Genomic DNA, 22,788 nt, shown 5'->3' with positions numbered 1-22,788 from the left:
ATTAAATAAGTTATCTACAGATGCTGTATGCTGTACTCTGCTGTTAAATCTTCTCCTTCCAAGGATTGCTCTCAGATTAACATAATTTTCAAAAGCCTTTAGAACCTCTTCAAAGCCGTCATTTATATTTTGCCAATTTCTAACTGCATCAGTTGCAGGTCCTGTTAATTTTTTTTCCCCCACTGGTCTACAGAGATTTTTTAACTTTATTCCCATAGATCAAAAAGCTTCCCAGCCAATCCACAAATCAGTGCTATCCCTGTAGCTCCTTTTTCTCTAAGGACTCTATCAAATGTGATTAATCTTATTGCACTCTCACTAGCCTGTCTTTCCTGTGCATTGTACCAGCCCTGAAGTGAACATCTGAAGCTGGAGTATTGCGTTGACCCTATATTTCCATTCACACATCCTGCAAACTTTTCTTACAGCTTACTGACTGGCTGAATATTCATGAAGTGGTTGTTTCCTTAATGTGGTAATGTCCCTTGTCTTCTGAATTTTGTTATTTTCTGTGTCAAATGGATTTTTTTTCCACCTTTGACCTTCCACCATTTAAGCAACAATTCAAATGTTGATCACTGTGACATTTTATTTGCAAAATAATCTATTACCAGACAATCGTTGAGAGTGTGCTTCATCCGATTCTCCTTTTTATACTGGATCTAAAAACCAGTTCAGTTAACAGTGGAAGAGAATGAATCATCACCAAGTCTTAGGAAGAGGCACACGATTTAACAACAAACTAGAGCTTATTGAATGACAAATAGGTACTAGTTACATTAACTAACTGGACATAATAACTAAGACTGCAAGGAGTTAGGGACCACGCATTTGACCTGATCAAGATGTGAAGCAGGCAGTCCTAATTTTTCACCCTAGTCACCAGATCAGGTAGAGCCTAAAGAAGTCTTCAGTACTAGCCCTTTCAGAACTGTTACCTTATACACCAATGGCCTTGTCTGCGATTACCTACAGTCTCTTTGTTGATTAAGTGTCTGAAAGGATTAATACTGAAGCACCACTTTACTATGTTGATGTCATTTGGACTTATGGACAGAATATCTTGAATCTCAAAGGAGTAAGATCTAATGTCTGGTCCTCCTCAAAGACTCCAGCAATGTCTGTCATATCTGTCTGTTACCTGTGACTATTTAGTAATGTGCCGTTATGATATCTTGTCAGCTGCAAGAGACACTTTTAGTTAGATCAGAAAGTAGTTTTCCACTCCCACACTATGCTAAGCTGGCCTTGTTGCTTCCTATACTTTAAGGAGAATAGTAACAGCAATTTTTATCAAGAACAGCAGCTCCTATAGTATAAGGAGCTGGAATAGCCTAGGAACACTGATCATTGCAGATACTCCTGCAGCTCAATTCAGATGATACAACGGCATCACAATTACAATCAGAGGAGCCTGTTCTCTGATGCTAACCTCTTTTGCTGCCTATGTGTTTACTGGTTTAAACTGCACGATAAGCATGTCTTTGTTCAATTAATATATCAATAAATAATAATCCTCTTCATTGCAGAGTTAGGTTTTGAGGCAGACCCACAGCCTTAGGCTTTTCATGGGGTCATTGTACTGTCGCCAAATGATCATCTTTGCTACCATTTCCCAAATGCTGGATTTTAATATCCTTGATTTCACACAGGATTAACTGTGCACCCTTTTACATGGCTCTGAATTGATTTTCCCTCCCCCTTGGTTACTATGCCTTCAGTCTTGAGGCCCTAACCTCTGAAATTTCCTAACTAAGCTCTGTCCTTACTTACTATTTGTAAAGCCCACTCCTTTGACAAAGCTGCTCTGAAACCTTCATGTGTAGGTCTGTGTCACTGTTTCCAATTCCATTCCTATGCAGAGTTCCGAGTCATTGCTTCACTTTTTTGTAAGAAGTGGACATTGTTGGCCATAAGTGACTTGCTCAGACAGTATCAGAGGACAGCAAAAAAAGTCAACCACATTGCTGTGGGTCTGGAGTCACATTTAGACTAAGTCAGAGGTCACACGACACTGGGTTATAGTCCAACAGGTTTATTTGAAATCACCACCTTCGTCAGGTGACCTCAACATCACATTTAGACTAAACCAGGTCATGTTGACAAATACCCTTCCCTGAAGGACTTTTGAGCCTTTTACAATAATTGGTAATAGTTGTGATGTCAGCTTTACTGAAACTAGCTTTATATTCCAGGATTACTAATTGGAATTCAGATTCCACTAGCTACCAGAATAGAATTTGACCCATGTTCACAGAGCATCACCCTGTGTGCTATAAGGGAAGCAGCTATCAACAGGATAGCTGATGGGATAAGAATTCTTCCTCCAAGATGGTCATGTCGAGACCTCTTCTTGCTCTGACTATGTTGTACGCGCTCCAATAAAAGAATACAAAGACCTCCTCCATTTTTTGCCTCTGACTGTGGTTAAATCAATCTTAGCCTCTGGATTGTTAGTGCAGTGGCATTCCTATTACACCACCATGATAATAAATACAAGCTGTAGTTGTACATTTCAGGAGAAATGTTGTCTGTAATGTCTGTTTTTTGGTTTTGCTTCCAGGACGTTACATGGATGGCCTTTGTGTCTTATACCAGAAACCACTGCTGGAGTCAGGTACTCTGGGTACGAAAGGAAATTTCCAAGTTATCATTCCTCACCTTACGGAGTCCTATTCGTCCAGTGGGGACCCTCCGGAAAAATTCATTCCCATCTGTACACTCAAGAATTTCCCCAATGCTATTGAGCACACATTGCAGGTAATTAGAGAAAATAATTAATATTATGTCAAAGGCATTGTCTCCCAAGAACATTGTAAGCTGCAACATGGAGTGGAAACACTCTGAAGATCTGCTGCTCCTAAGAATCTGTGTTGACTTAAAAAATTAACATCTGCTGTGATGCTGCTCATGGTAAGGGAGGAAACATTCTATCTACATAGTCAAGAACATTGTACCATCTGTAATACAATGATGCTTGTTGTTGGACCGGGATGGGCAAAGTCTGAAGTCACAGGATACCAGGTTATTGTCCAACAGGTGAAGACATCACCTGATGAAGGAGCAACACTCCAAAAGCTTGTGATTTCAAACAAACCTGTTAGATTATAACCTGGTGTCGTGTGACTTCTGATATTGTAACATAGGCATGCATTGCCTTATGGCTGTGTGGAAATAGCTGTGAATTAAACACTGGACAAGTTTATATTCTAGACTGTAGAGATCTTGGCTCCAGTGTTGAGTATTCCATTGTATGTTCCTAGTAAGGTTCTTTATCCTTCCCTATAAACTGTTAGACTGTTGTGTGTAACACTTGGATGTGACAAGAGGAATGTAATCAACAGGAAATATGCAGCAGAGATGCTGTCTCCAATAATGTTAATGATCTGCTAAAGCCCTGTTGGAGAGGATTAAGCAGAATCTTAAGGATGTTTTGTAATGTGAAAGATATTTTTGCCTTGGATTGTGCAGTGTGTTTTAAGTGTCGTTAAAATGGAAAATTCTGGAAATAGTCAGTAGACCTTGCAGCATCTGTGAAGCTAGAAACAGAGTTAGCATTTCAGGCTGATGTCCCTTCATCCGAACATCATTGATCTGATTTTTAAAATTCCATTACAGCTATTGAGTATTCCCACTATTTTCGATTGTTATTTATTTCAGATTTGTCGAAGCTGAAGTATTTTGCTTTTACATTGTTGATTTACTGTGGCTGAAAAAGTGAAATTACATTTATCTACTTCATATTCTCTGCATTTAGGGATTGAAAGATCTTTGTTCAATTTTCCAGCAAAGGCTATAAGTCTTGGTAATGGTTATGGTTCTCAATGATTTTGAAGTCATTTAATATCAAGCCTATACATTCTCTCACCTTTTGGAATGAATGATCTAATCTTTTAAATCCCAGGAAATTCAGCAAAATAGCATTAAAGTTATGTCAGATATTGGGACTGGGTTGGGGGACATTTGATTGAGTTGCACTGCAAGCTATATATCCAAATATCGTGCACCAAAGATTGAAGGTGGGAAAATAAAACCGCAGTGACAAAGTCAGCTGGGTGGACCGCATAAAAGATTACTTTCCTGATTGGGGGCTGTTAATCTGGTCCAATCAGGGAGCCCTTACTGACAGACAAAAACAGGAGGACCCTCTTGTGGCACAGTGGTAGTGCCCATCCCCTGGATGAGGGCAGCCTGAGTTCAAGCCTCACCTGCTCTAGAGGTGTGTAATAACATCCCTGAAAGAAAAATGGCCTAACGTAACACAGACAACATTTAGAAAAAAAAACAGGAGAGTCAGAGGTTCTGTTCACTCTGAGAGCCGGCTCTGAGGAAGCCAGACCAGTGTCAAGCACAATGCAGATGTAAATTAAGGGTGACTTGGTGACGGGATACCGGCCTCAATGGAGTTATTTCAAAAACCGTAGCACAAGAAATGGGCATTACGGGATTGAATGCAGTTGAGGAAAGAGTATATTGAAGAGTATGTGGCAGGATCAGAAAATCAGTAGACTCTGTGGAGTATTGGCTGTATGGCATTGTTTAAATAGACTCTTTGATGATTAATTTAATATTGTTGTTGTAATGTGACTGTTTTCTATGAGTTATGTTACAAGTTCGCCATCCCCTGTTCACTGGCTCACACAGAAACTGCTATAGACACAGTGTAAAGTCATTGGAAATTAACAAAATAAAACAATCAGGAGTTTCAGTAAGTTAATGTGAAGTTTTAAACCTATATATAGCTGGGGCTACATAATGTCATATGTGTATTAGGAAATGATTTACTGCACTATCTAATCTCCTGTGGCATCCCACAAAATGAATCCAGATCTAGTTCAGTTTTTAGTTGCAGTGAGGTCAAAAGACAGGCGAAAATTAAACTAGAGCATCCAAATAATTTACTCCCCTATTTAGTTTATACATTGGATGTTTATATTCACTATATATAACTGTTTATCCATGTACATACTATAAATTCTTACTGTGATGTCCCGTATGCTGCTTCCTTCTGTGCAGTGTCCCTTTAGAACTAAAGAGGGCTCAGTTGAAAAAAAGATAATTTGTCTCCTCATTGTGACTCCATCAAATTCCAAGAAATATCCATTCAAACTGTGGTTATCATTGAGGTGAGGAGTTAAGAAGCAGAGGATTAAAAAAAACATGAAATGCAGTGAAAACAACAAATGCTAGAGATCACAGCAGCTCAGACAGCATGTTTCAGAGCCATCTACACCCAAAATATTAGCTTGCCCTTTCTCCATGGACACTGCCTGACCCACTGTGATCTCCAGAATTTGTTGTTTTCAGTCCAGATTCCAGTACCTGCAGTAATTTGCTCCTATGAAATGCAGTGACGTTGTTCAGCCTCTGTTTTTGGCAGTTCAAACTACATTGAGAATATGAATAAGAGAAAACCAGAGAAAGGTTATCTCCTAATGTAGCAGTTTTCTGTTTGGCAGTTTTAGAATAAACGTTGGTGTTGAAGCAGGTTTCTGAGAATAGAACAAAGACAGTGTTCCTGTGTATATTATACAGTTGGCAAGGACTGAGTATTGAATGCAAAAAGACTAACGCATTGTGCATTGGATGCTACCCATTGCTCTTCTTTCAGTCTTGCCAGAGACTGTTTAAAGGTGTTGGAGAAAGGGTTCTCTCGGAATTCTGTGCCATTCGGATTATCACAACCCAGGAGAGAAAGAGGGTTTGTAATTACATGCTTTATCCAACGGTAACCATCACGATGGACTTTGGATAGAGAATGGTTGCTAGTGAATATATTTGAGGGCTGAAACAACTGAGTAGGAAGTGAAGGGTGCCACATTGCGGGGGCTGAGTGGAAAGTAGCAGAGGAACAATTGCAAGATTGTTTGTGGTTTTACATTGTTGTGGAAAGTAATGTTTTTTAATCATTAGGTGTATCAACTATTTAAAGTGAAATTTATCATTTTATTGGAAATACTGTTCACCTGTTCCATAATATTTGAATTAAGTTGATTTTCATTTGGTTTATTAAAGTAAGAGATTAAAAAGTGAAATTCTTCCCAGCAATATTGTTCCTTTGAAATAGTGGGAATTCCTTTCTTTTTGAAAATGCTAGCAATCTCTATAGGAGTATGCTACAACATCTACTTTTAGCATGTAAACAGCCCTTGTCAACTTGTCACACCGATTACACACTGATCAGGGGAGCACTACTTTAGTAGGTTGTAGGCAACTATTCAAGATTTACCAAAGTCAGTTCCATTCATTAATATAATCATAGGAATTTATAATGTGCTGAGTTCTACCACATCCATATGGCTTCATCGTTGTCTTTCCAGCGCGGTAACACTTTTTTTGTTGTTTTGGTCACCCTGGGGCCTCCTCTTGAAGTTCTCCTGCAGGAGGCCGGAGCCCCATGTGACACACACATACATACACACACACACACACACGCACACACATACACACACACACATACACACATTCATACACATACACACACACACATACACACACACACATGCACACACATACACACATACATACACACACACAAGCACATACATGCACACACATGCATACGCATACACATGCATGCGCACACATACACCTGCGCACACATACATACACCCACACATACATAAAAACATACACACACACAATAATACACACATACACACACATACATACATACAAACATACTCACACACATACACATATACACACACGTATATATACACACACATGTGCACATACACACATACACACACACACACATACTGATTAAGGATGATCAGCCACGATCATATTGAAAGGTGGTGCAGGCTCGAAGGGCAGAATGGCCTACTCATGCACCTATTGTCTATTGTCATACACATACACACACGCGCACACACACATATACACACATACACAGACACACAGACATACATACATGCACACATGCACACAGATACATATACACACACATACACGTGCACATACACACACGCGCACACACACATATACATGCACACACACACGCACAAACACACATACATGCACACATACACATACATATACACACACACATACATACACACGCGCGCACGCACACACACACACCACCTCGGGTTGAGGCATTAGAACACCAGCCAGGATCCCTTCAGTCGACCAAGAGCCAGGACCCCATTGGTCAACTTGGGGCCAGGACTGTGTCAGTCAAATCAGAGCCAGGACTCTGTCAGTCGATGTCCAGCATCACTGGAACCACACAACATGACCATCTGTAGCCTCGGAGGCTTTGGACATAGATGCAAAGGTGGTGGCAGTAAAGGAGCACGTTTCCAGGTTTCTGGGCATCATGACTGGAGGAGCAGAGAGGGAACGAAGACTTTTTGAAGCTGTTTCAGTTTTAGTAATATCAATTTAATATTAATTTATTCAGTATTTTAGCATTTACACAATTTATTCAGTAACTCATTCTGAAATCCAAGATGGCACCAGAACATGGCAATGTTATCGACTTTTCACAGTATCCAGGTATAAGTGACAATATTAAATAAATCTGAATCTAAATCTAATGGAAATGTAAGAAGAACATAGAACATAGAACATAGAACATTACAGCGCAGTACAGGCCCTTTGGCCCTCGATGTTGCGCCGATCAAAGCCCACCTAACCTACACTAACCCACTATCCTCCATATACCTATCCAATGCCCGCTTAAATACCCATAAAGAGGGAGAGTCCACTACTGCTACTGGCAGGGCATTCCATGAACTTACGACTCGCTGAGTGAAGAACCTACCCCTAACATCAGTCCTATATCTACCCCCCCTTAATTTAAAGCTATGCCCCCTTGTAATAGCTGACTCCATACGTGGAAAAAGGTTCTCACTGTCAACCCTATCTAACCCCCTAATCATCTTGTACACCTCTATCAAATCACCCCTAAACCTTCTTTTCTCCAAAGAAAACAACCCCAAGTGCCTCAGCCTTTCCTCATAGGATCTTCCTACCATACCAGGCAACATCCTGGTAAACTTCCTCTGCACCTGTTCCAGTGCCTCCACATCCTTCCTATAGTATGGCGACCAAAACTGCACACAATATTCCAGATGCGGCCGCACCAGAGTCTTATACAACTGCAGCATGACACCAAGATCCCTCTGCTCTTCCACACTACCAAGTAGTCTACCATTAGCCCAGTAATCCATCTTTTTATTACTCTTACCAAAGTGAATCACTTCACACTTAGCTACATTGAACTCCATTTGCCACCTTTCTGCCCAGCTCTGCAGCTTCTCTATATCCCGCTGTAACCTGCCATATCCTTCCTCACTGTCTACAACTCCTCCGACTTTCGTATCATCCGCAAACTTGCTCACCCAACCTTCTAACCCTTCCTCCAGGTCATTTATAAAAATGACAAACAGCAATGGTCCCAAAACAGATCCTTGCGGAACACCGCTAGTGACGGCACTCCAAGATGAACCTTTGCCATCAACTACTACCCTCTGTCTTCTTCCAGAGAGCCAATTCCTAATCCAAACCTCCAACTCACCCTCAATGCCATATCTCTGTATTTTCTGCAGTAGCCTACCATGGGGGACCTTATCAAACGCCTTACTAAAATCCATATATACCACATCTACCGCTTTCCCCTCATCTACCTCCTTAGTCACCTTCTCAAAGAATTCAATAAGGTTTGTGAGGCACGACCTGCCCTTCACAAAACCATGCTGACTATCCTTGATCACATCATTCTTATCCAGATGTGCATAAATCCTATCCCTTACAATTCTCTCTAAGACTTTGCCCACAACAGAAGTGAGACTCACTGGCCTATAGTTACTAGGATTATCCCTACTCCCCTTCTTGAACAAGGGAACCACGTTTGCTAGCCTCCAGTCCTCTGGCACTACTCCTGTCAACAAAGAGGACACAAAAATCAAGGCCAATGGCTCTGCAATCTCCTCCCTTGCTTCCCAGAGAATCCTAGGATAAATGCCATCAGGCCCAGGGGACTTATCTATTTTCACCTTTGCCAGAATTTCCAACACCTCTTCTCTACATATCTCAAAGCCATCCATTCTACTTATTCGTGCCTCAGTATTCATATCGACAACAATGTCCTGTTCCTGAGTGAATACTGACGAAAAGTATTCATTCAGCGCCTCCCCAATCTCTTCAGCCTCCACACGCAACTTCCCATTACTATCCTTGATTGGACCTATTCCTTCCCTAGTCATTCTTTTATTCCTAACATACCTATAGAAAGCCTTAGGGTTTTCCCTAATCCTACCAACTAAGGACCTTTCATGTCCCCTCCTTGCTGCTCTTAGCTCTCTCTTCAGGTCCTTCCGGGCTACCTTATAACTCTCAATCGCCCCTATTGAACCTTCACGCCTCATCTTTACATAGGCCGCCCTCTTCCATTTAACAAGGGATTCCAACTCCTTATTAAACCACGGCTCCCTCACACGACCCTTTCCTCCCTGCCTGATAGGTACGTACTTATCAAGGACACTCAATAGTTGCTCCTTGAACAAGTTCCACATATCAATTACGCTCTTGCCTTGGAATCTACTTTTCCAATCCACACATCCTAAGTCATGCCTCAACGCATCATAATTTCCCTGCCCCCAGCTATAACTCTTGCCCTGTAGTACACACTTATCCCTCTCCATCACTAGAGTAAAAATCACCGAATTGTGGTCACTGTCCCCAAAGTGCTCACCTACCTCTAGTTCTAATACCTGGCCTGGTTCGTTACCCAGAACCAAATCCAGTATGGCCTCACCTCTTGTTGGCTTATCTACATATTGTGTCAGGAAACTCTCCTGCACACATTGCACAAACACTGACCCATCTAACGAACTTGAGCTATAGCTTTCCCAATCAATATCAGGAAAGTTAAAGTCTCCCATAACAATCACCCTATTACTGTCACTCTTCTCCTGAATCATCTTCGCAATCCTTTCTTCAACGATTCTAGGACTATTAGGAGGCCTGTAAAAGACTCCTAACAGGGTGACCTCACCTCTCCTATTCCTAACCTCAACCCAAACTACCTCAGATGGCAAATCTTCGTCCATCTTCCTTTCCACCTTCTTCCACCGCAAGAAGGTATGATTTGAGTTTAAAATGAGAGTGTCTTTACATACAAACATACTTGTTTAATGATCCATTCACTCTATAACTTATATCACCTACAGGTTATATACCCTCCATGGGCAATTCCCTTGGTGATCAATTGGTTCATTTTAAATATATAAAATCTTAGTAATTTAAGAGAAATGGCATAGCCTTAGGGTAGGGGTGATTAGAAACAAAGCAATTCTTCATAAGTAATTAATGTTTTTTTAATCTCTTCACGAGTTTGACAAATATGATACCTCAAGTTGAAATCCCAACCAGCCAGGACATCGCATTATTTATTGGAAATAGTTTTACTTTATTTAACAAAATCACTACTAATGAAGTTCCTTAAAAAAATGGTTGAGCTTCTGGTAAATATCAAAGATAGACATTCAAGCATTTTGTCACAGTATTTCAAAAAAGAATTTTGGTCTCAATTTATAGCAAATCATTCTGGAGCAAAAGGGAGTGTAATAAGATTTTAATTAAAATATAATTTATCTCTCTTCTTCTTACATATTGTGCAGCTGTGCTGGGCATTAGGTCCAGAAATAGCTGAGCAGCAACAAACACAGAATCAAAGTTGGCCAAAATAGTTCTCTTTTACAATTGTGATTACATATTACAGCCAGAATATAACTCGCATTCTGCTTGCTGCGTTTCTGACCCTGTTCTGTGCACTGAAGATGTCCTCTGGGCCATTTGATTAATGGAATGAATCGGAAGGTGTTGATTAAAAGGATTTCTCGCCTTGTCACTTTGGACCCTTGCCTCAGGAAGAGCAATGATCAACGTATTGACAGAAATCCAACATAAACAAATATTAGGACACTGCTCCATGTGGAAATACAATTAAACAAACTCTCAATGCTGGGATTTTTACATTCCCCGTCCCAAGTACCAGTACTTTCCAAAGTATGTCTCAAATTGCCTCCACACATCCCCACCGTCGTCTCATAATGATCCTTCATCTATTTTTCTCTACCAAAAACATCCCATTAAAATAATATCAGGCCAATCTCTAAATATCCCAACGCATTAGCTGTTTCTGAATTCTGCCATATAGTAGTGCCTGATTCCTGAAAATTCTTACTCCACCTCCCTCACCACCTCTATCCCCTCCGTCATTTCACTCCCTGCCCTCATGCACTCGTTTCTCTCGCCCTTCCTCTCCCCCTCACCCCAACTCCCCCCTCCCCATTCTAATTTATTAGCATCAAACTAAATCCCAATTCCTCCCTCCCCCACAATAGCATGACCATGATTCCCCAATTGTCCTTAGGTGTTATTGTACCTGCTCTAGACAATCCCATTCTGATTGTGGGGTCCTGACCAATAATCAGCAGAAATGGACAAGTATCTAACTGCTTGTGTTGCTCCCTCAGAGAGAGGGTGCTTCCTAGTGTGACCTTCGTTTCTAGTTGTATGTGCTTTGTTGAGTGATGCCAGGTTCCAGAAAAGGAAATAAGGCAGGGCAGGTGACTGAGGTGCCAATGGGGGAACACTTTGGGGCCAGCGACCATAATTCTATTAGATTTAAAATAGTGATGGAAAAGGATAGACCAGATCTAAAAGTTGAAGGTCTAGACTGGAGAAAGGCCAATTTTGACAGTATTAGGCAAGAACCTTCAAAAGCTGATTGAGGGCAGATGTTCGTAGGTAAAGTGACGGCTGGAAAATGAGAAGCCTTCAAAAAGCCTTCAGAGATTGATAGATTCTTTTTGTCTCGAGGAATTAAGGGCTACGGGGAGAATGCGGGTAAGTGGAGTTGAAATGCCCATCAGCCATGATTGAATGGCGGAGTGGACTCGATGGGCCGAATGGCCTTACTTCCACTCCTATGTCTTATGGTCTTATGGTCTTAAAATAACAAGAGTCCAGAGATAGTATATTCCTGTCAGGATGAAAGGAAAGCCTGTAGGTCTAGGGAATGCTGGATGACTAAAGAAGTTGAGGGTTTGGTTAAGAAAAAGAAGGAAGCATATGTAAGGTATAGACAGGATACATCGAGTGAGTACTTAGAAGAGTATAAAGGAAGTAGGAGTATATTTAAGAGGGAAATCAGGAGAGCAAAAAGCGGACATGAGATAGCTTTGGCAAATAGAATTAAGGAGAATCCAAAGGGTTTTTACAAATACATTAAGGACAAAGGGGTAACTATGGAGAGAATGGGGCCCCTCCAAGGTCAGCAAGGCGGCCTTTGTGTGGAGCCGCAGAAAATGGGGGAGATAGTAAACGAGTATTTTGCATCAGTATTTACTGTGGAAAAGGATATGAAAGTTATAGAATGTAGGGAATTAGTTGGTGACATCTTGCAAAATATCCATAATACAGAGGAGGAAGTGCTGGATGCCAGGAAACGCCTAGAAGTGGATAAATCCCCAGGACCTGATCAGGTGTATCCTAGAACTCTGTGGAAAGCTAGGCAAGTGATTCCTGGACCTCTTGCTGAGATATTTGTATCATCGATAGTCACAGGTGAGGTGCCGGAAGACTGGAGGTTGGCTAAGGTGGTGCCACTGTTTAAGCAGGGCGTTAAGGACAAGCCAGGGAACTATAGACCAGTGAGCCTGACGTTGGTGGTGGGCAAGTTGTTGGAGGGAATCCTGAGGGACAGGATGTACATGTATTTGGAAAGGCAAGGACTGATTAGGGATAGTTAACATGGCTTTGTGCATGGGAAGTCATGTCTCACAAACTTGACTGAGTTTTTTGAAGAAGTAACAAAGACGATTGATGAGGGCAGAGTGATAGATGTGATCTATATGGACTTCAGTAAGGCGTTCGACAAGGTTCCCCATGGAAGACTGATTAGCAAGGTTAGATCTCAGGGAATTCAGGGAGAACTAGCCATTTGGATACAGAACTGGCTGAAAGGTAGAAGACAGAGGGTGGAGGGTTGTTTTTCAGACTGGAGACATGTGACCAGTGGAGTGCCACAAGGATCAGTGCTAAGTTCTCTACTTTTTGTCATTTACATAAATGATTTGGATGCGAGCATAAGAGGTATAGTTAGTCAGTTTGCCAATGACGCCAAAATTGAAGGTGTAGTGGACAGCAAAGGTTACCTCAGATTACAACACAATCTGGACCAGATGGGCTAATGGGCTGAGAAGTGGCCGATGGAGCTTAATTCAGATAAATGTGAGCTACTACATTTTGGGAAAGTAAATCTTAGCAGGACGTACACACTTAAAGGTAAGGTCCTAGGGAGTGTTGCTGATCAAAGAGCCCTTGGAGTGCAGGTTTGTAACTCCTTCAAAGTGGAGTCACAGGTAGATAGGATAATGAAGAAGGCGTTTGGTATGCTTTCCTTTATTGGCCAGAATATCGAGTACAGGAGTTGGGAGGTCATGTTGTGGCTGTACAGGACATTGGTTAGGCCACTGTATGCAATTCTAGTCTCCTTCCTATCAGAAAAATGCTGTGAAACTTGAAAGGGTTCAAAAAAGATTGACAAGGATGTTGCAAGGGTTGGAGGATTTGAACTATAGGGAGAGACTGAACAGGCTGGGGCTGTTTTCCCTGGAGCGTCGGAGGCTGTGGGGTGATCTTATAGAGTTTAACAAAATTATGAGGGGCATGGACAGGATAAATGGGCAAAGTCTTTTTTCTGGGGGTGGGGAGTCCAGAACTAGAGGACATAGGTTTAGGGTGAGAGGGGAAAGATATAAAAGAGACCTAAGGGGCACTTTTTCATGCAGAGGGTGGTAAGTGTATGGAATGAGCTGCCAGAGGATGTGGTGGAAGCTGGTACGATTACAACATTTAAAAGCATTTGGATGGTTATATAAATAGGAGGGGTTTGGAGTGATATGGGCGGGTGCTGGCAGGTGGGTCTAGATTAGATTGGGATATCTAGTCAGCATGGACGGGTTGGACCGAAGGGTCTGTTTCCATGCTGTACATCTCTATGACTCTATGAAATCTACCAACCACGTTGACCTCAGACTTGGATGTGATATCTGCCTGGGGTTAGCAATAGTATGTACCATTGACTTTTAAGATAAGCACTAACTGTAAGGGATCTGGGAAGGCCACTTCAGGATCACCATTTTTACATTACAGTGCTACCACCAGAGTCATAGATGTAGTCAGCAAGAAAGAGATACTTGCATCAACTGAGTGCACATTTGTAGTGTTCTCCTGTGTCATTAACACATTTCAAATTGCTTAAGTGATTGACTAGAGACAATCATGGAAGCCATTTCAAGCCACTGTCAACCAATAAACAGCAGTAAATTGAGCTTTATCTCTCTAATTCACTCACAGGTCACTGGTTGGGCCAGCATTTATTGTCAATCCCAAGTTGCCATTGAGAAGATAGTGCTGAGCTGCCTTCTTGAACCACTGCAGTCCATCTGATGTACGTAGGCCCACAATGCTGTTAGGGAGGGAATTTCGGCCCGCTGACACTAAAGGAATATTTCCAAATCCACCCTTTCAGGTGTAACCCTTCTTCAGGACTGGGGGGTGGGTGTAAGGGGAGGTGCAGGTAAAGTGGGTGGCGGGGACAGGGTGGTGAAGTGGTATAGGTGGAGACCTATAGGTATGACCTGGTTGGCCAACGGTAGGAATGGCTGGGAGGAGTGGCAGGGGAGGGGCTGGGAAGGGAGTCAGAGGATTGGAAGGGATGATCAGTCCAAACCTAGATATTCTCCAGATGTTGTAGCATTTGAGCATGAACTGCTCCAGTATCTGAGGAATCACAAATGGTATTGAACATTGTGCATCCCCCAATTCTGACATTACTTTGGAGCAATGGTCATTGATGAAACAGCTGAAAATGGTTGGGCCTCGGATATTACCCCTGAGCAACTGCTGCGGAGATGCCCTGGCACTGAGATAACTGACTTTCTACAACAACAACAAAAACAACAGCCTTCTCTTTTTCTGCCAGATATGACTCCAGCCAGCAGTGAGATTCCCCTCTCATTCCCATTGAGCTGTTTTGCTGAGATTCTCCGATGCCGCACTCAGTCAAATATGTCGGCCATTCGGCTCCTCTAGTCTGCTCAGCCATTGAAACAGAACATGGAAGATTTGCAGTCGACCTTTGTATTGCTGCCCGATTGAAGTTATCAAGGTGAAAGCAGCAAGCAAACGTCTATTGATCCATGGCTTGAATGATCCAATGGTCATTACAAAATGTAATTGTATCAATAACCAGATCAGCAGCCACCTCAAGTGCCCCCAACCCAAAGTAAGAGGTGCGACTGAAGGGAAGCACAGTTCTTTCCAGCTCATTCACCACTCAGTGGCCTGGCGTGTTGGTCCCTCAGCCCAATGTAGTGATCTCTCGGCCCAGCATGGTGGTCTCTCAGCCTGACATGGTGATCTCTTGACCTAGCATGGTGGTCTCTTAGCCCAGTGTGGTGGTTGTCTGTTGGCCCGACGTGGTGATCTCTCATCCCAGTGTGGTGGTCTCTCAGCCGGGCATGGTGGTCCCTCAGCCCGATGTGGTGATCTCTCAGCCCGGCATGGTGGTCTCAGCCCAGTGCAGTGGTCTCTCGGCCCGGCATGGCGGTCTCTCAGCCCAACATGGTGGTCTCTCAGCCCAGCTTAATGGTCTCTTGGCCCGACATGGTGGTGTCTCAGCCCAGCTCAATGGTCTCTTGGCCCGACATGGTGGTGTCTCAGCCCAGCTCAGTGGTCTCTCAGCCCAGTGCACTGGTCTCTCAGCCCAGTGTGTCCTCAGCATGGACTTCCAAGATTATTTGAGATGATTCCAGAGCTTTCTCCCGGCCTCGAGAACCTCAAGGTGAATACCGGTGCAATCTGGAGCCAAGGCCCAGTGGACTGGAGTCTGGGTGCCAGTGTGGACTAGAGGCTAGGTGCCAGCACAGATTGGTTTGGAAGGACTGATGTTCTGAACTGTTTATGTTTCTATTTTCTAATTTATTCCTATGATCTGTAATATTGGACTTTTTAGTTCTTTATTTTTCTAATATTTTTTCCAAAGAGCTTGTACTAAAGAATCTGTAGTCTGTACTACAGTCTGTAGTGCCATAAGTGGTGACTTGTTACCTTTCCACTGTACTCATCTGAGTACGTGTGACACTAAAGCTAATTCAGTTCAATTCAGTTCTTCATTCCTGATGCTGATAAACCCTGTTCCTAATTTGTATTGGGCTGCATCACAAGATACACTCACATCATTCACTGTTTTATTTTTGTTGTTGGCTCCATTGGCTGATGGCATAAAAATGGCAGAGCACAGTAAAGAAGGCATTCATAGAGCTCTCTTGACCACGTGATGTCTCAAAATGCTTTCAATTTGTAGTCACTGTTCTGAGGTGGGAAATGTGGCAGGCAAATTTGCAAGCAGCAAGCCCTCACTGACTGTAATGTGATGATGGACAGATAATCTGTTTAGGATAGTGCATGTATTAAATGGGACATTGGGAATAACTTCTATTTGAAATGGTGCATTTGATCTTTTGTATCTGCCCAACCACGTAGATGGGGTCTCTGTTTAATTTATTTTTTAGAGTCTTTGACAGTCCCTGACTTGATTTTTGGGCATAAGTCCTGGAATGGGACTTGAACCAGAACCTGTAGCTCAAGGATCAGAGAGCTACTAATGGAGCTACAGCTGGTCTCTTACCAGCTGCTTAAATATTCCACCTTCCTGGTGTGTGGGGATGGTGGTAGCCTAACTTGCCTTGTGTGTAGAAAACTGGACAGAAACATTTGGAAAAATTAACAACTGGCCCATGGACAGGAAGCTAATGACTCCTTCACTGTTTTTGGTTCACTCAGTTGCAGTCTTTGAATTCCTGTTCCAGAGGAGACTTGACTGCAGAAACCTTTAAAGGTCAAGTTCAAGAACCACTTCTTCCCTGGGGTAATTAGACTGCTGAATAGACCTCTCAAGATTCAAACTTAATGTCGATCTTGCTTTGTGTGCTCCTTCTTTGCAATTATGACTCTGTATTCGTCACTGTGTTCTATCACCCTATGATCTTTGTATGGTATGATCTGCCTGTGCTGCATGCAAAACAAAACTTTTCACTGTACTCAGGTAAATGTGACAACAATAAGTCAAACCAAATCAAGTTGTAAGGGGCTATGTTTAACTGCAATCGCATTCAGAATCATTGGCAAATATTTGCCAATTTTCATTTCAATTGCTGCATGTCTGGAGTATTGAACTTAAAGGGCAATGTTGCTTTCAGAGCTCCATGTGGAGATCGGTCAAGAGCAGGAATGTCATCACATTAACATAAGACCATAAGAATAGGAACAGGAGAATGCCATTCGGCCCCTCAAGACTAATCCGCCATTCAATAGGATCATGGCTAATCCGACATAGTTCACTTCCACTTCCCTGCCCTTTCCCTGTAATCCTTGATTCCTGGAATGATCTGTCTATCTCAGTCTCAAGTATGCAGAAGGACTGTGCCCCCACAGCTCTCTCTGACAAGGAATTCCAAAAACTAACAACCCTTGAAGAGCATAAATTCCTCCTCATCTCAGTCTTAAATTGGTGCCCCTTTATTCTGAGACTGTGGGGAGGTGACAGCCTAGATGGTATTATCATTGGACTGTTAATCCAGAGACAAGGTAACGTTCTGGGCACCTGGGTTTGAATCCCACTATGGACAATGGTGTAATTCGAATTCAATCGAAGTTTGGAAATAAGAGTCTTACACTGACCGTGAAACCATTGCCAATTGTTGGAAAAACCGATCTGATTCACTAATATTCCTGAAGGAAGCAAGCTGCAATCCTTACCTGGCCTGGCCTGGCCTACATGTGACTCCAAACCCACAGCAATGTGGTTGACTCTTAACTGACCCCTGGGCGATTAGGGATGGATAATAAATGCTGGCCTAGCCAGTGATGCCCTCACCTTGTTAATAAATAAAAAAAAGTGCCCTCTGGTCCTAGAGTTTCCTATGAGGAGAAATTAGCAGAGACTTTTATTGCAGTACCCTCAGACAAAGATGCTTTTAGAGATCACGCTGTGCTGTAACTATTAGTTTTAGTTGGAAATGACCCCACAAGAGATCTTCAGGTAAATGGAATGCACTTTTCTTATTTGTATATTCTGGAAAAAAAAGGACATTTTGTCAAAACTTGCACTTATTTGGACAGCGCACATAAATACCAATTTACGTCATTTGTCTCGATAGCACAAACAATGTCTACAAAACCCATTGTAGTGGTCAGGGTCATCAGGGTATTCTACAAGCATCGTTACCTTCTCAGTCATTTTGACCACATCATATCGCCATCTACAAATAAAGCTCATGGGATGGAATTCAGGAAAGCTGAACCAAGTGGCTTGGATCTTCAACCAGAGTGAGCATAGTGATTGTGTAAAGAGTTGACCCGAGAAGGATTCCACACACCCCCAACGATGGCACCAGGAATGAAGCACGCACACTTGACTTCTCAATGATGCATTTGGTCATCTCCAAAGCCCTCCAAATGTGCTCTTTAAAATGACAGAAACCACCCACAGGTAAGTCTGCTTTGAAAACAGGAACTAGTCACAGGAAAGCTGTCTGGGTCAGTACTTCACTTCGAAGCAGGTTATTCCATTTACAGGCCACCATTAATGGACTTCTCTCAAGTGTGCTGTCTTTTTTTAGTGTACTTTGCAACCCTTTTTACTTTTTTGACGAGTTCATAAGTAGGAGGGGAAGAGTGTTGAGTCAGGTACCCCCTCAGGATTATCTTTGTGATTGTTCCTGCACCAAAATAGCTTTTAAAAACAGAGATAGAACTGAAGATCACAGCTACACTCAGCCGGATATAAGGGTTTGATTTGCTCTGGCCAAAGACTCAGTAAATTTGACTAAAATTCCTTTTGAACACTGTACATTCTGATAGTTATGATTGGCTTGTCCAGAAAATATGAACGTCAGAATTGCATTGAAGCAGCTTATAAAGCAATGAAGTGCAAGTAGTTCAATACGTGACTGGAAAAATGTTAAACTCTGCTGAATTTCTGTGTGAAATAAGCATCCCTAAATAGTCAGTGATGGTGGTGAGGTTAGGGAGGAGGGCTGTTGTTGAAGGTTTTAGTGAACCTTCACAAGCTTGCTGGTCCTTGCCGTAGATATATAAATGTAGAAACTAGGAACAGGAGTAGGCCATTCAGCCCTTCAGGCCTGCTCCACCATTCAGTATGATCATGGCTGACTCAATCCCCTGTTCCCACTTTCTCCCTATACTCTTTGATCCCATTAACCCTAAGAACAATATCAATCACCTTCTTGAAAACATTTAACGTTTTGGCCTCAACTGGCTCAGTGGTTAGTACTGCTGCCTCTCAGTGCCAGGGACCTGGGTTTGATCCCAGCCTTGGGCAACTGTCTCTGTGGAGTTTGCACATTCTCCCCATAGCTGTGTGGCTTTGCTCCGGTTTCCTCCCACAGCCCAAAGATGTGCAGGTCAGGTGAATTGGCCATAGTGTTCAGGGAAGTGTAGGTTAGGTGTATTAGTCACGGTAAATGTAGGTTAGGGGAATGGGTCTGGGTGGGATACTCTTTGGATGGTCAGTGTGGAATTGTTGGTCCAAATGGCCTGTTTCCACACTGTAGGGATTGTATGATTTTCTGTCACAGAAAATTCCACAGGCTCACCCCTCGTGGGGTGAAGACATTTTTCATCTCAGCAATGAATGGCCTGCATCATATCTTAACCACAGGTATTGGGCATCCCAGTCATCAGGACCATCCTTCCTGGCTTTACCCTGTTAGAATTTTATAGGTTTCTATGAGATTCCCCACCCCTCGTTCTTTTAAATTCCAGTGAATAGAGTCGAACTGATCCAGTCTTTCTTCATATGTCAAGTGGAGACGGTAAAAGGAAATTAAGTGAAATGCATCAATTTTTTTTTGCGAAGGTATCTGATCCCAATGCATTCAATATGGCATTTAGAACCAATTGCTAATGTGCATTCAGTTTCCTAAGGAATGATAGAAGGCTCACCCCCACTGTCTGGGGTGAAGACATTTCTCAGAGAGACCATGTTTGTAACATTATTTTTAAAAATATTTTGCAAGTCCGTGCATGAGAAGAGGAATGTTTCTGTATTGTATGAAAGCTGATATTCCTATGAAGCCACATTCAATTGGTTCCATGTGACAATGGAATGCGCTGGTCAGGGTGGTTTACAAGATGTGGTGTTGCTGGAATAAATAATATGACTCGCTGGTAACATTTCACAATCAGTTGTGGGTACCATGGGCTGGAACTTCACCAGCAATGCCATTTTACACACTTGGCCTAGCTTGGGTACTTCTCAGCAAGTGCTGGCAGCGCTCTTGCCCTGTAATTACACAGATGCTCCCACTTCTGTACCAACAGAATGTGCCTTGAGTTCTCCTCAGCAAATAGGCTTTCTGTCAGGTAATGAACTGGAGTTGAAATTATTGTTCAGAGTAAATGTTAACCATTATCTTTTGGTTAGTGAATGTCCTTTTGGTCATTTTGTTGTATTGTTTACATATAAGTTTGTCTCAGTTGGTAGTGCACTTATCTTAAATGTGGTTGGGTTCCATTAATTAACTACATCTTCTCAGCTGACTCTTCAATTCAGTGCTGGACAATCAGACGTGGCATTCCTTAATGAGGTCTTAAATCGAGGGGCCCATTTTTTCATACTGATTGATATTAATAGCCCACCTATAGATTCTAAAAATACATTTAGAGTCCTTCTGGTCTTCTGAAGACAGGTGGATTGACCATTTGTAATGTTGATGTTTGTCCTACCCTCCTGATCTCTCAAAATGACCTTGTTTAACCAGGCATGGTGGCTCAGTAGTTAGCACTGTTGCCTCACAGTTCCAGAGACATGGGTTCAATTCCACCCTTAGGTGACAGTCTGCGTGGAGTTTGCACATTTTCCTGTATCTGTGTGGGTTTCCTGTGGGTGCTCCAGTTTCCTCCTGCAGGCCAAAGCTGTGCAGGTTAGATGGATTGGCCGTGCTAAATTGCCTGTATTATCCAGGGACGTGTAGGCTAGGTGGATTAGTCATTGGGAATGCAGTGTTACAGGGATAGGATAGCGGGGTGGTTCTAGATGGGATGCTCTTCAAAGGGTCATTGTGGAGCTGATGGGCTGAATGGCCTGTTTCGATACTGTGGGGATTCTATTCTATGAAAGTAATCACATAATGATTCAATCAACTTGAAGTGCATTAGAACAGGAGGAGGCTATTCAGCCCCTTAGGGGGAGAGTATTATCTTTCATTTACATGGTCGATCTTAACCTGAGTTCACCTACCTGCCTTAGACAGGGACATTAATTATGAAACTAACAAAAATCTCAGTATTGACATTCTCAGTTGACCTGTAGCCTCAACAATGTTTCAGGGAGATAGTTCCTGATTTCCCTGCATTTTGTGTGAAGCAGTTCCTTCTGAGATCACCACTGAGCAGCCTAACTCTAAGTTCTGTCTGCACCAAAGGAAACAGTTTCTCTATATCCACACATGTTCTTTATTTCTAGATTTGGAAGAGAATTTTTTTTTTGGACTCATTTGTTCCTTGTCAGAGGGTGAGCTGCAGAGAATCCAAACATAATTCAACCGTAGATTTGTCTGAAGTCAGACTTTTCAATTGAACTAATTCAGTTGCTCTGGCTTTCTTTATATAGTTCATGTGTATGTGCTGAGGGATTTGTTGCAGTAATTTATACAGCATCAGCAGTTTCTCACGAGTCCCTAAAATATATGGCTTCAATCATTGTTTCTGAAGAAGGAAATGCATACCGTTCCTGCCTGGATTTTTGGCTTAGACCGCAGTCAGTGCAGGCTGTTTCCCATTTAAAGAGAAAAAAATGAAAACACAGCAACAATAAAATCTAAACCGAACACTGGTGCCAGCTCACCAGCAAACTGCTTACTCCTCTGTCCACTCACAGGAAGGAATGTCACCCCAAGCCCACGGCTTTAGCCATGCCCAGGAAGACCTTTTTTAGAATGGAGATAAGATGAAGCTTCTTGAGCTAGAGAGTGGTGAATCTTTGGAATTCATTGCCACAGAACGCTGTGGAGGCCAGGTCATTGAGTATATTTAAGACAGAGATAGATGGGTTCTTGCTTGACAGGGGGATCAAAGGTTACAGGAAAAAAAGCAGAAAAATGGGGTTGTAAAACGTATCAGCCATGATCAAATGGCAGAGCAGATTTGATGGGCCGAATTGCATAATTTCTGCTCCTACGTCTTATGATCTTATTCATAGACGTGGTACATCAAAGATCCTCTCCTTTTCTTCAGTGGAGTTTATGACTGGCATCAGATATTCCCTGACATGTTTCCCAATGGCAAATGCTTTCAGGTAATTTATCCAGAGAGGATGCTAATATCAGGCCTAAGTATGTAAGCATCTGAAACTTACCTGTGCTTCCCCTTGTTAATTCAGAAATAGGCAGCAATTTAACATTGGAATTAGGAGCAGGCGTAGGCAATTTAGCCCCTTAAGCCTGCTCTGCCATTCGATACAATCATGGCTGAGCTCATCTCTGCCTCAGCTCCATTTTCCTGCCCACTCTCCATAACCCTTCAATCCATTATAATCAAAAATTGGTCCATCTCCTCTATAAGTTTATTCAGTATCTTCTTTAAATTCAAACCTGAAGAATTGTGGAAGCTGTAAATCAGAAAACAAGAACAGAAGTTGCTGGAAAAGCTCAGCAGGTCTGGCAGCATCTGTGAAGAGAAATC

General features: G+C 42.3%; 1 protein-coding gene across 1 annotated transcript in view; it reads left to right on the top strand.

Moving 5' to 3' along the window:
• Positions 1–22,788, top strand: part of uba1 (ubiquitin-like modifier activating enzyme 1) — a 298,897-nt gene that overhangs the window by 53,435 nt on the left and 222,674 nt on the right. Inside the window, exon 15 of the mRNA XM_072581907.1 lies at positions 2,564–2,760. Coding sequence (XP_072438008.1) covers positions 2,564–2,760 — 197 coding nt within the window. The remainder of the gene's footprint in view (positions 1–2,563; positions 2,761–22,788) is intronic.

The sequence above is a fragment of the Chiloscyllium punctatum genome, chromosome 12 (assembly GCF_047496795.1).
Source record: "Chiloscyllium punctatum isolate Juve2018m chromosome 12, sChiPun1.3, whole genome shotgun sequence".
NCBI classification, from domain to species: Eukaryota; Metazoa; Chordata; class Chondrichthyes; order Orectolobiformes; family Hemiscylliidae; genus Chiloscyllium; species Chiloscyllium punctatum.
This window is presented reverse-complemented; position numbering and strand designations above follow the sequence as displayed.